This window comes from Nothobranchius furzeri, chromosome 11 (genome assembly GCF_043380555.1).
Source record: "Nothobranchius furzeri strain GRZ-AD chromosome 11, NfurGRZ-RIMD1, whole genome shotgun sequence".
Taxonomy (NCBI): domain Eukaryota; kingdom Metazoa; phylum Chordata; class Actinopteri; order Cyprinodontiformes; family Nothobranchiidae; genus Nothobranchius; species Nothobranchius furzeri.
In genome coordinates this window covers 1,037,701-1,052,778 of record NC_091751.1, presented here as the reverse complement: position 1 = coordinate 1,052,778, position 15,078 = coordinate 1,037,701, and the positions used below count along the sequence as shown (strand labels likewise).

Here is a 15,078-nt window from a genome sequence, read left to right as displayed (position 1 = left end):
CCGTAGAAAATATGAAATCAATCTTATGGATCTTTGGGTACTTTTAAGCAGAAGATTGGACCTTTTTATTGCAGGGATTATGTAACAGGTTCGTATTCACTCAGAGACAACAGAAGAGAGAGTCAAGTTTTAAAAGTTTACAGATTTATTACTAAACAAATTAAAACTAGACTAACTTTAAACACTAAATGTACAGTGTAACTAAGGTGAAGTGAGACGGAGAATGGTGTAGTGTGGAATATTGCTCAGAACCATCAAATCCGGAGAAACGATTAGTTCTGATGGGAGTGAAGGTGATGTCTTTGCGCTAAGCTTTGATTTGGAGATTCATAACACACACTGAGACGCCATTCTGTCGGTCTACGTACCCTTGGCGGAAGTCCCCGTCTAGATCAGGAGGTGTAGATGTCCAGCTTGGACCTTCTGGAGCCGAAGCCTGTAGAACAGCCGCGGTCGCCGACCAGTCCAGTCTTTGAGATACTTCCGGGTCACGACAGTTTATCGGCATCTAACAAGACCCAAAACGGGGTTGTGATGGTGCAGCTTTTATTCTGAAAGGAACCGTTGCAGCAGGTGGAACGGCAACAGATTTTATCCAGCTTGTCGTTGGTTCTTTCGGCTGAATTCAATTCAATTCAATTCAAAAATACTTTATTAATGCCAGAGGGAAATTGATTAAGAAGAGGGGAGTTACGGATTGGCCACTCCGTCAGTATCTCTAGAACTCTTTGAACTGGCGTTAAAGATGACGTGGGCATAGTTTTATAATTCGGATGTTTTGGTTTACGGTCGAATGAAAAGATGACAGATTTACCAAGCACCACCGAAACCACGCCTCCGTCAGATCTGGCAGATTCTGATTGGATCAGTAAAATCAATGTGTGATGTGGCTTAACCTTACGTGTGATCAGTCTCTAGTGGCAACATTTAAAGTTATATTACTTATTGTATTCTATGGGATTATAATATCAAGTAATTAATATTTTCATTTCACAAATTGGTTCACATTTTATTATTGACTAACACTTTGTTTGATTAGCTTATTAAAAATAGAGTTCTTTGATTTATTAAAAAGGAAGAGTCCTTTGTCTTCATTCTTCTGTTGGGCTGGAAAGGAAAACAGTTTAGGAGCAGATGCATGAACCTTGAACAATATCTCATGCAGACTAGTTCTTGCTGTGGGGGGGGGGGGGGGGGGGGGGGTTACTTTTAGGTGGAAAACAGTCATTTCATTCCGTTACACATGGAAACAGATTTTGTTCTCAGCTGACTGGAAGGTTGTCAGTCTTTTTTATTTCAAAATAACTAAAGAGGCACAGAATCACTGTTAACGATAGTTACTGTGAGTTTGGGAGGTTGCCGGGTCTCCAGTGAGCTAACGTTGGTGTGCTACCATTTGTAATTAGACACCGGCAGGCAATAAGCTCCAGGGTTGTTTAAAGAACCAAAGCCTTCTTGTACCCCTAAAACCCCACAGGATTTTTTTGCTTTACTGGTAATATCAGGAGGACGATGTTGCCCTCTCCTGCCCACATATAAAGAGTGAAAGAAGAGTCCTTAGTAACTGTAAAACTGATCAGAACCTACAAAAAGGCAGAAGGTCCACCATTTTGGATGAAAAGAACAAAAAGAACATAATTTAGGCATTTTCCACATGGTATGTTTTAACAAATTTGTTCTAAGGGTTTTATCAAATCAATTACAGCATTTTCCTGACTATAAGTCGCACTTTTTTTCATAGTCTGGCTGGTCCTGCGACTTATATACCAAATTATGTATACCGCGCTGCTGCGGGCCGGCTCAGGACCAGGAATGAGCTCCCCTAGCCCACCATCACCTGCTGGAGAGTGTTGCGCGCTGCTGCGGGCCGGCTCCAGTCCAGGTTTCAGCTCCTCTGCCCCGCTGGGAGGGTTTCAAACACCGCCATCACCTGCTGCAGCCTGTGGCGGGGTATTGCGGGCGCTCTCCCCGCCCACTGGGAGGATTTGAAACACCGCCATCCTCTGCTGGAGACCGTGGCGCACTGCTGCGCCCTGATTGTTTATTCTGACATTGTTACCGGTACTTGTCTTGCAATGTGAAATGCTTGGTCTCAGATTTTGTAAGAAAAATAATAAAATTTCCCCCCAAAATGCCACTTATAGTTCAGTGCGACTTATATATGTTTTTTTCTTCTTCATTATACATTTTATGGCTGGTGCAACTTATACTTCGGAGGGACTTATACTCTGGAGCGACATATACACCAGAAAGTACGGTAAAATGCTCACTCAGTTTATATTTAATTATTAACATTTCTTCACCTTAGCTCCACCCATTTATGAAAGGAAGGGCTTACTTATTACACTGTTCTCTGAATGACTTAACCATATTATCTTCAATCTTTGTGAAATGACTGATATGAATGGCTATTAAAACTTTAATTGTTTTGTGATCGTCACACACAAATCAACTCCTTCCATCTATTTTCGGCTACTTATCCGGAGTCGGGTCCAGGGGCAGCAGCCTAAGCAGAGAGGCCCAGACTTCCCTCTCCTCAGCCACTTGGGCCAGCTCCTCCAGGGGATTCCCAAGGCGTTTCCTGGCTAGCTGAGAGACATAGTCCCTCCAGCGCGTCCTGTGTCTTCCTTTAGGACTTCTACTGGTTGGATGTGCCCAGAAAACTAGTGATGCACTGATATGAAATATTTGGGCCGATACCGATATTAATATGACTCTTATGGCTGATACCGATATACTGACATTAATGCTTCTAAAATCAGCAGGTTTTGTATAGAATGAAAATGATTAAAGCTGAATTTACATTATTATGTACACACACGACACACACATTTACCGTTCTGGGATGATTACATTCACTGTTCACATGACCAAACAATTACACATCACACCCCTCACACCGCTCACCCTCTGAAACAGGCAAACAAATGGAGATGAGATGGGAAAAATATCGGATGTTAATATTGGCCTGGTTTTATTTATCGAACCCATATGATATGTAAAAAAATGACTAACATCGGCCAATATCGATATTGATGCCGATATATTGTCCATCCCTACAGAAAACCTCAACAGGGAGGCATCCTAACCAGATGCCCAAGCCACCTCGAGTGGCTCCTCTTGATGCGGAGGAGCAGCAGATCATCTCTGAGCCCCTCCCGGATGGCCAAGCTTCGCCCCTGATATCTAAGGGAGAGCCCAGCCACCCTGGAGAGAAATCTTATTTTAGCCGCTTGTATCTGTGATCTTATTCTTTCGGTCACTACTCAAAGTTGTGACCATAGCTGAGGGTTGGAACGTAGATTAACTGTTAAATCCAGAGCTTGGCCTTCTAGCTGAGCTCTTTCTTCACCACAACAGACCGGTACACCGCCCGCATCACTGCAGACGCAGCACCAATCCACCTATCGATCTCACGCTCCATTTTCCCTCACTTGTGAAGAAGACTCAGAGATACTTAAACTCCTCCACTTGAGGCAGGACCTCGTCTTGACCTGGAGAAGACATTCTACCCTTTTCTCTCTCAAGGCCATTGTCTCAGACTTGGAGGAGCTGATTCTCATCCCAGCTGCTTCACACTCAACTGCGAACCACTCCTCCCAGATATTTATATCAAGATGGAAATCACTCAGATTACATCTGTCTAAATGCTGTTGTCATCTTGGGCCTGTCTGTAGAGAACAGAATGTTTCTTGTTTTCAAGACATTTGTGACCTTCTTGACCACATCAAAATGATGTCAAATACAAATGGTGGCCTACTGATTCTCATGGGTCAAATGCAAAGAAATTATTCCCCAAAGGGATTATCAAAGTATAAATGATTACATTATTTATCAGCATTATCATGTGCAAATGTCCATATTAACTGTCAATAAATGTTATATATGCCACGTTTCACCCAATCTGCCACAAACGGTTACTGTAGCAAATAACAGTGAAAGGACTCCTCAGTTCATCGAGTCAGATTTCAGGGTTTTGTCTTGTTATTCTGGAAAACACATCTTCTAATTAATTGTCTAATGCCATTTTAAACAGCCAGTGTTTGTGAACAGTTTCTTTTTACTGATCTGCACTCACTTTCATCACCTAACTCTGGTGGCCAAGAGCAGCTGTACACAACCAGAATCCATAAATACAAGTCGCTGATGTTTGAATAGCTGGAAATGTTTATGAATGGCTTTTCAAAAAAGCATTTCTGAAAGCAGCTGGTGACTGAAGGCAGTCCATCCTACGCTTATTCACCAACAGACGGCAGTATGATGAGAGCACTTAGTCCTACATCTAGCTCCATTTGAATGAACACTGTTGCCTTTATCCACTGGCCTGAGAAAGCAAGGCAATGGGTTGGCTTATCTAAAACATAGTAAATTAGGTCAACAAAAGATTGGGAGTGGAGCGTGGCCTTTATTCATACCTGGTGTAAACACGGACTCAAGGGTGAACCACAAAGTGTACAGTGACCTAGATGAGTAAGACTTTACTTTGCAGTCAGGCTCAAGTATTTCTTTAAACCTTATTTTTAGATTAGGATATAGTAAATATGCTTATGTAGTCAACTTATTGTCACACATATGAGTATGCGGGCCAGGCCCATTTAGTGTTATAGTGAAATATTAGAAGATAATGATATTGTTCCCAGAGGACCAGCACCCATGTTACTAAAAAGGTCACTGTACTATTGATCCAGATCTCGTGTTACAAATCACATTAAAGATTTTTATTCAGAGACAGCGTAAGACCATCCGGTAAACCCCTGTAATTGTGACGTAAAAGCTTCATTCTTCACAAAGCCTTAAAAATTTAGCAGCTAGAAGCTTAGTATGCAGAGACTGAAAACAAGCAGCTTGTTTGCTGGGAAAATGTGTCAGTGATTTGTGTTGAACACGTTGTATTTGTCTAAATATTCTATTGTTTTAAACCTACCAATTGATGAATTTCTAATGTTAATCATAATTTCAGCTCTTTTGGGTTTTATTTTAACGTTGATAATGAAGGCTTCATTCACACATTGTGCATTTGAGCTAATCCTAATGACTGGTGGTGTTTCATAGTGCAAACTAACCCAAATTGTTAATTTTCCTTCTCTTTGGATGTGGTTTTAGCCACTATAGTTACAAGTAGAGCTATGTGATTAAACAATAGCAATGTATAAGAATGGGTCGGTATAAACCTTTAATGTAAAGAACAGGTAAACAGCCAATAACAATGAGAGCTGCTTTGGGCTGGACCAATCATGTTGCTCGAGTAGAGCCATGCAGAGGGCATAGTAGCACAGTTAGCGTTAACGGTAAATGTTTTAGTGGTGGTTGCCTACTACATTGGGTAATTGGTAGGACATTATTGGATAAACTGGAAAACATGAGCACCCCCAAAAGGGAAAGAAATAGATGGAGGACAAAGCAAAGGAAGTTGATGAAAATAATGAACACATATTTTGGAAAAGATAACAAGAAAGAATCTGCATCACAAATAATGTTGAGTGCCTGTTCTAACAAAGTCGGGGGGTGTTTCTCAATGCCAAGGATTCTCGCCTTGATGTCTTGTTCTTGCCCCGGTTGTCTAGGAGATACATCATCAGGAACCGCCGAGGCGTGTTCCAATGTTCATGTTCTACCAAGCCGTCTGTTCTCCGTTTGTTAGCCGTTTAGCTAGCTTAGCAAGGATGCACCGGAGGTGCCCTGCAGCAGTATTTTGAAAAGGATAGCGGATCAGAAGCTGGCAGCTACTTCGGGGGCAAATTTCCAGTTTAGATGTAAGTCAGCTAATTGTAGCTATCGGGCTGATATCTGAAATGTTGTTTTTTTTTCAATATCCAAATAAGTTATCTGTGGTTGGTTAGTTGCTTAGCAGTTGCAGCTTTGGTGGCAAGCAGGTAGTAACTTGCTTACATATTTAATTTAACCAATATATACACAATTGAAAAAGTAAAGGGCTTTTTACATATTGGTATTGAAACTTATACGCAGTGTTGGGAACGTTACTTTAAAAAGTAATTAGTTATAGTTACTGATTACTTTGTCAAAAAAGTAACTCAGTTACTAACTGAGTTACAACATCATAAAAGTAACTAATTACCAACAAAAATAACTACTTAGTTACTTTTTTCATTAAAACATGCAAGAATGACTACAATAGTGAAATATAAATGACTAATGACTGGAACATAATAAAATGTATGTCCAAATGTTTTTTATAAACCTGAATAATTTAAATAAGCACTTAACAGGAGGAACTACTAACAGGAGCATTACACTAATCTAGACTATTAAAAGGTCACTGTGTGATATTTAACATGACCCCAATCAGCTAAAATTTAAAATTGCAAATAGAAACACATGTAAAGGTTACCGAGCCTTTAAATGGTCTCTCAGTCTAGTTAAATTACAGAAATGAATGTAATTTTGCACAGTATTCTAATTTTTCCAGCTTCACATAATTGTGTGTTTTTAGCAACATTTCTGTTGCTGCTAATCTAGTAACGGTTAAATAAATAAATAAAAATCCTTTAAAATGACACTAGAAGAGGCACGAGCCTGATGGAGGACTTACATTTACTAACTTGGGTCAGACCCAACCACAGAAGAGCTGAAGCTGGGTGGTAAACACACACAGGTAGTTCTGATAACACCTGAGCTCCATGCCGTCTGAGACTGATGCATCAGTGTTACAGCGGGACTAAAGACATGATCAGGAACAGGTTACAGCTGGATGATCTAGGAAGGTAGAAGGTCAGGATGTCTGAGCGGTGAACAGGTGAGCGGACCTTCGGGATGTCCCGCTGTCACGCTAAGAAGGGCACGGCTGCAGATCCACACCTGCAGCAGCGAATCTGCGGGGGGTCTGCAGCCGTAGATATTCATCACATCTTCCTCGTTCTTCACGGGCCGTGATGCTCTTGGATGAAAACATCTGCCTCTTTAGCTCCTGATCAGCTGATGACAGCTTCAACACACTGTGCTGCTTAATGCACACATTTCCTTATCAGTAACAGAAACGACGTTTTGATAAAAGAAGACGTGGGCCGCTGCTGTAAAAAGTGAGGCGCGAACCGGAAAAGCTTCTGCCGATCACAATTCAACAACGGATTATGAAAGAACGGATAACGCTCGAAACACGCAGATTCTTCCTGATGTGAGAGGTGACTCTCCACTTTGTTTTGGTTGTTTTGGCGTCGACATCATCCTAGCGCGCCGACACCTCTCTCTCCCTAGCTGCAGCTGAAGTGTGGCGGTCAGAAAGCCTGTTGCTCAACGTTCGACAAGCACATAGTAACGCACAACCTTCCGTCCCCGGTAACGGCGGGAAAAGTAATTAATTAGATTATTCCATTACCTATAAAAGAACGCCGTTAGAAACACCGTTATACTTAAACGGCGTTACTCCCAACACTGCTTATACGTATAAAATATAACGTTACCTTCCATATCACGAGGCATTACGTGACCGCCTTAGAAGTTGAGGTGGCGTGATGCAAGTCTGTTCCACTTAATCATTTTCTTTGACCAAAGAAGGACAGTGTCAGGGTCCGAAATTAACACTCGCCACTCGCCAAATGCGAGCAAATTGCTCCATTTGGCGAGTAAATTTTTGAGCTCTATCTGCCACCTGGCGAGTAAATGTTTGCACCAAATTAGTTATGTTTATCAGTCATCTTCCACGGATTTCTGATACTCCTCCCGCCTGCATGCAACGTACACAAACGTACGTGAAACGTGAACGCCGCATCCAACGTCATTTCCACCTATCCCATTCAATCAGTTTATCAAGTTAGCAGTTAGCTTCGTGTTAAAACTAGCGGTGAAATGTGGCGGTTTTTAACTGGAGTCAGCCAGCCTTCCAAAAGAAAACTCGTCGAACTGGAAGAAAAACCACCAGGACCAGTGGCAACCAGAAGATTTTGTGAAAAGTGGCAAACCGGAGATGGCGGAGTCGTGAGAAAACGGCTACATTATGAACCAGAATCTGCGCAAATGAGCTGCACCGTTTGCCGCCAGCACGCTCGAGAGAGGAACTGTAACAACTCGTTTGTCATAGGTAGTAAGACAGTGAAGCTTGAGACTATTCGAGAACATGAAAACAGCAAATGCCATACTGCCTGCACATCCATGTCCCGGGCTCAATCTGAGTCTCTACTGGTGACACCCACGGTCTCGGCGCTAATGGCTATGTCAGAGAAAACAAGGAGTCTGACTAGATTTCAATTAAAGAGTTCATAAAAATATCTCTAATAAATAAATAAATAGTAAAATGACAAGAGTTGTTTTTCTTATTAATTGATGCTTTAATTATTTTGTCACTCCTCTCTGTTTGGAATCAACATAATATAGAATAACACGCTTTAGGTAGATCTAAATCATTTAGAATTTTGGCCGGTAGATTTTCATCATCTACCAGCCAACTTGGCCGGTGAGTCAAAAATTTTATTTCGGACCCTGGACAGTGTCCTTGTAAGCAAGGCACCTGGCCTTGCAAGTCACCGCCTTGCGAGGCCAGGTGCCTTGACATTGAAAAACACCCGAGAAGACACAGATCTTTTTCACCACCTGAACCAGCGCCACCTGCTGGACTGGAGTGTAAAACTTTACAATACCAGACAAGAGTGAGTGCTTAACAACCACCACCTCAGTAATGTATAGTTGTCTTTCTCCAGGGACATTCCTTTTAACAAATTGAAGACCTCAGGAATGTCTTTTTTTTTTTTGCGATCTAACAAGATGTCTATTTATTGTTTTAGTTTTTTTAATATTTCTTTTCTTTAAAAGGCTTTATTTAAAATGAGCCAAGAGATTTTGAGAATTAAATGTATTTTTTCTTGTGATAAATATTTGATATAGACTGATTTAAAAAGTATTATCGCAGTATGATTTTTTTCCATATCGCCCATCCCTAGCTACAGGTAGATTCCTCTGTTTTAAGCGTGGTGAGGGAGAGGAGCTTGTGTTTAGATATCTGGCTTTGATCAAGAACTTTAGCATCTCTGTTGACATGACGTACAGACTAAGCTCATAAGCCAAGGCTCTCATGAGAGCAGGCAAAGGGTGTTTGGTGTCATAATCCAAGTCATTGTGGTAAAGTCTTAGAGAACGAAGCTGAACCTCAGTAGGCATAGTAGCTTGTCACCACACACAGCCAGTATGTCAGCAAATAAAAAGGAAGTTGGTTTTTCTTTTAGGATTTTTATGTCAGAGCTCTATATAAATGCATCACAGTCGCATCAAAATCTCCCCGCAGTATAACGCTACCGTTACTCTTCATGTAAAAACCATCATCTAGTAATCTCACATTTTAGTAGCAAACATTGATTACCAGAGTTTTTGTCCTTAGATTTCACCAGAAAAGGTTAATAGTCACAATGCTTTATAAAATAATGAAGTTTTCTTGTTACTGGTGACAAACAGGAAAAATGCTTTTTCGGTGTTTTATACAGACACATACGTGTAATTGTGTCTCTATATAAGAGACACGTCTGATGATTTCTTCTGTTACTGGGGGAAAATATTTCAATGTAGCCAATTTAAAATCTAATGAAAGCAGACTATTTGAAAGTGTATAAATATTAACTTTGTTGTATCTGCCGGATCCTCGTTGATGATTGAGTCATGCACTAATAATCAGATACATAATAGTACATAGTACTAAAACTACGATGAAAGTTTATCACGAATGACCTAGCTTGGTGGACTGACGAAAGCCTACGCAGCTCATTATTTTTAATTAGATCTACCTTGTCAGTGCAACCGATTCATGATAGTGTGTCATTAACCACCGAACACTCGGCTTTTAACATCATCAGATATTTGATGCTGAGTTTTACAAATCACCTTTTGTAAGTTTGCAGCCAAGAAGCCCAGGCTCTAAGCTGCGTTGGTTCTTTGTAAAGTTCCTTTTCTCATTAATACTCTGGTTCATCTAGAGACCTCATAGTAAGGTACTTGTTGTCCATCACTCTCACAAAAGCTTACCTGTGTTACTTAGTGAAAGTAAGCTTGTAAAAAAATTGAGCTTTCAAGCTGAAAAATGTGTGTCTGATACAAGCATGAAAGGAAACTAACCTTCAATACTTTTTATGTTCATTCAGCAACTTCATTAGACACATATATTCAAATTCTTGTTGACTATAACAGCTAATCAGTTCATCACACGACAGAGACCCAATGCATTTTGGCATCTAGACATTTATTAAGAGGACTTGCTGAAATTGAAGTCGAGCATCAACATGGAAGGAGAAGGATATTTGAGTGATTTTGAATGTGGCATGGTTGTTGGTGCCTGATGGACTGGTCTGAGTATTTCAGAAGCTGCTGATCTACTGGGAGTTTCACTCAAAACCATCTCTTGGGTAAAAGAGAATGGTAAAAAGAAATAAAATCCAGGGAGCAGCAGTTGTCTGGGTGTCAGAGGTCAGAGGAGAAGAGGCAGACTAGTTCTAGAAGATAGAAAAGCAATAGTAACTCAATAGTAACTCAATTATCCGATGCTCTTCAGCACAATGCTTTAGAGTAGCAGGAGACACACCATCAGGCCCGGGGCTTTTCGTGCATTTAGCGTCTCGACTTGCTTGTTGTTGACAGCTCCGCCCCACTCTTCACCTGAGTGTCCAAGACATGCCACTGCAGATCAGATGAGACAACAACAAAGTTGACCATTGAGCTGCAGCCTAAGGTGTCCTAGTACCAAGGGCAAGCAAGGACACCTTTATGTCTGAACATGGCATTCATTACAACAACGGCTATCCATCCTGAGGGCTTGCAGGAATATCAGCCCGTCACAAAACCTGCTGGTGTCGTTTTATCACTGCTCCATAGAGTGTCTTGACCAACAGTGTCTTGGTGTGGTACAGCAGCAGCATTACTCTCTGCAGCTGCCAAGAAGGCCCTGCAGGGAGTAATCAAAACAGCAGAGAAAATAACAAACATGCCTGCCCTGGATGAGGTCTTCACCACTCGCTGCCTACCACACATTATTGCACTTGAACCTGGCTGGGAAATGTACTTCTCCAGTCCATGTTTTCTAAATTCTCATAAAAATAAGCACCTCATAAAAGCATTCATCTTGATTACATATCACACAAATCACACATGAAATCATATGTATGATTTTTTTATCAGCTCTTAAGTGGAACAAGTCTGTGGCTGTGTCTGTGTGATGTCCTCCTCCTTGTGTCATGGGAGAAGGGGTCTCAGTCCATTTTCACAGTCCCAACTGCAGCTCTGGTGATACAGGTCAGAATTGGGCCTAATTAAAGCGTTGATACATGCTGCCTTGTTGTTGTAGTAGTTCACATGCTGTAGATATATGTCTGTGCATTTTTCTTTCTTCTTGGGTACTGTGGACCCCTGCAACACCAGAGGAGCATCACTGAAATGCCGCAGCCTACCTGCGTACCGATCAGAACTACCTGAGCAGATTAGCCGTTTGGATGGGAGGTCAACTGTCTTCAAGAGAAACACTCCAGTTGTGTTTTAAATAGTTTTACCCTTTGAGCACATCACTCCTGTTCTTAGATCTCTACACTGGTTACCAGTGAACTACAGAACAGAGTTCAAAGTGCTCCTACTAGTTTATGAATCACTCAGTGGCATGGGACCAAAATACATGACCGATCTCATTCCTGTATATAAACACCCAACAGGGCTCTGAGATCCCTAGGAAACAATCAGCTGGTAGAACCACGGGTCAGAACCAAACATGGTGGAGATGCATTTAGTTACCATGCTGCTGACACATGGAATCAGCTTCCCCATGACCTCAGATCGGCCCCAACCCTGGTGGTGTTTAACCCTAAAACCCTCATGTACTCATCAGCCCTTACATGAATAGTTTCTTATGTTGTGTTTTCTCCAGTGTAAACTGCGCTGTAACGTTGTCTTCTCCACTGTAATTCTGTGTGTGTGTATTTTAATTTGTCTTTTTATGTTGTTTTCATATCATGTCCTGTTAAGTGTAAAGCACACTGAATAGCTTCTGTGTTTGAAATGTGCTCTATGAATAAAGCTGCCTTGCCTTTGGATTGCACACTTCTTGTTAAATCAGATGTGTTATCGTCAGTGGTGCATGTAAAGTACTGGTACAGCACTGCTCTCGCCTCTGTACAGCACTTTGAATTGCCTTAGTGTTTGAAGTGTGCTACAGAAATAAAGCTGCCTTGCCTACAGTTCCTAGCAACCGTTAATTTGTGACAATCATTTAATCAGATAAGTTGGGCCGATTTTTTTAAATTCAAGTAATATTTAAGCTCAGCAGTAGGCTTTTGTTTAAAGTTGCATAGCTCTCTGCATACCAAGTGTTACATGTTTTCAGCTCTACATAACAAGTACACAACAACTTTTTTAGCATTCTTGCTATTGCTGTGCTAGTTGTGTTTAATCGTGGTGACCTTGTTCATGTCAACACATTTTCTAGATTTCTTCCCCCTAGAAATAAAATCCAGTCATCCTATCAATCCTAAAACTTAGGTCACTGCATATGGCTTGTTCTAGTTCTAATCTGCATCATCCTTCCTCCAATAAAACACATTTGAAACTTGTAGATACTACTTGTACTTGTACATACTAGTAGATACCTACTGCCTTCTTCTGTTGAATCGCTGACTCAGCAAATGCTATTGTAACTGCAGTAGTACAAATGAAACGAGAAGTGTAAAACAAAAACACACAGATCAGCACAAGTAAAACAAAAAACACCAGAACACACAAGCCTGTTTGTCTCTCATCAGGTTTTTGGGGCTGTAACATAGAAGCAGTTTGTTTTTTCTCCTACTTAACCTGACTGGTGGTCATTTGAAGCAACACAAACAAGGAGCAAATGAAATTACCATATAGTGTCACTGGAGCTGATTTGTTTGTGGAAAGTCCCAGTTATCCCAGAGTAAGTTGTGTTCAGAATCAGACACTTTGATGTTCCCCTCAGTGGCGGTCTGAGTGGGGAGCGGGTGGAGGCGAATGGGCGTTTAAAACACAAATAAATGTCCAAGGCTCATCTTTTATGGTACTGAGAACATGCAGACCCTGGGACAATGACATGTGCTGTGGTTGGGTTAGTATGGCAGCAGGTGAAGCACCAAGACCTGCATATTGACCATTATAAAGGCTGTGGTGCTTGTAGGTATAAAAACTGCATTTATAGAGTTCTTCTATAGTCTTACTGACTTCTTAAAGTACTTCACCTTACAAGTCACATTCACCCACTCACACACACTGATTAGTAAATTGGGGGCTTCAGTTAGACAGACCATTGCAGAAGCTAATGATTTTGCATTGCACGTCGGTCTAGCCACGCTCCATTGGAACCTCAGCAGGCCTGAACAGTCTTGTGCCTTGCCAGTCACAGGGCTTTAGTGGTTTGCTGAGCCAATCACAGCACTCTATTTGGGGAGTGGGATGTCATTGCGACCAATCAAATAAACAATGATTGCAATGTGTCAGCTTTGACCGGCGGCGGCACGTGGTTTGAAGGAGAGGCGAACAAATAAATCAGGTTGAGGTGGCTTTATTGCAACATGTTTGTCACCAACACTCACTGCCTTTTATAACTAAGTGACTGATTGGAAGAAACCATGAAGAGGGGTAATCAAAGAAATAATAACTAAATAATATTTACAGAACCCAACCACCAAAATAATAAATGGTACCAAACATTTACATAAATACAAATCATACTAAATAAATCCAAGTTCAATCAAACAGAAACTAGGTTTCACATAACTCCTCCAAGAATCACACCTCCTTATTTAAGTGGTATGCTCCAGCAGCTGAAAAGCAGCACCTGGGACACAAACTTCCCTTTGCTGCCCCGCCCTGCTGAGAAGACAATACCAGAAAGGTGAGTGAAACTTTGGAGATCAACTTAAACACAAATTGACATTTAACAAACATTTCCTCTTTACACAGGAAGGGTGGCCAGTCCCTCTGCTTCTAAAGAATCTGTTTTAAATGTCCAACAAAAAATAAATAACTTCAATAACAAAACATTTTGTCTGTAACTCAATCAGAAACATAACAAATCATAATGAATGGAACCCCTGGTCTCCATTACACAATGGCTCATTTGAAAAAGGCATTGGTATTAACTTTGGACTATTTGGACTATTTGGACTTGGGCTTTTCTTTGAGTCAAGAGCAGGTAGAGGTGCTTAAGTTCTTTGTTTAGAGAAAGGATGTGTTTTTGTCTTCTCCAATAGTGTATGGCTGACTGCTTTAATGACTGACATCTGGATCGGTGTGTAGGTCACGTTTGTTGTCCAATAGAATGAGGAGACAGTTTAAAAGACAACTGTAGATTCCACCCGACGAGCTCAGTCTATGGGTCATGGCCAGACTATAATCACATGTATAGGATGACTCGCTAGACTAGAGGTCTCTATCTTCCCCAAGGACACTTTGGCAACTGGTTTTGAAAGCTAGTATATTCCAACCGAACCACAGACACGCACATTGTATGAATGTATTTGAATAAAAATAGTGTAAATAACAAAGTATGAGACTTCCCACAGAGAAACATCAAAAACAGATGTTCAGTCAAATATAAACCAAACTGCTAACAGCATCACACCGTAACAAATCTCAACAAATACAGCATTGGACAGACAGATGTTCGTATCGACATCTCATCATGCCGTTTTTCTTCATGCATTTTCACCTCTTCTAACCAAGTCAATTTGGTCTTTCACTTCAGGACTATGACGATGGCTACGGAACAGCATACGATGACCAAGGGTACGAATCATATGACAACAGCTACAATAATCAAGGACAAGGGTATGTTGTTTTTATTCTAGCAATCTCACTGTTGTGTGGATACACTAAAGATTAATGAAACTGATTTTTTTACTTTGGATCAAACTGATGGTCTTTGTCGTGTTTGTAATGACGAACCATTAACTGAGAAATCAGTGGGGAAATGAGATGGGGATCTTTGTCTGGTTACCAGTTTAAAATTCCAGTTCTCACATAGTACAAATGATTGTATTTTTACTGTGTAATGCTAAGATGGGTAACGTTTAGGACAGGAGATCACACCCTGTAAACGGGTGTTTTCAGGCTGCAGTGAACACTTCAGTGCTGTTTAAACATCTGAGG

The 15,078-nt window shown here is 41.0% G+C and overlaps 2 protein-coding genes across 2 annotated transcripts in view; both read left to right on the top strand.

The window, feature by feature from the left end:
* The window catches only part of LOC139073049 (uncharacterized), a 725,027-nt gene that overhangs the window by 183,552 nt on the left and 526,397 nt on the right, over positions 1 to 15,078 (top strand). The gene's annotated exons all lie outside the window — the stretch shown is intronic.
* khdrbs3 (KH domain containing, RNA binding, signal transduction associated 3) overlaps positions 1 to 15,078 on the top strand; it is a 217,957-nt gene that overhangs the window by 143,088 nt on the left and 59,791 nt on the right. Inside the window, exon 7 of the mRNA XM_015974223.3 lies at positions 14,675 to 14,757. Coding sequence (XP_015829709.1) covers positions 14,675 to 14,757 — 83 coding nt within the window. The remainder of the gene's footprint in view (positions 1 to 14,674; positions 14,758 to 15,078) is intronic.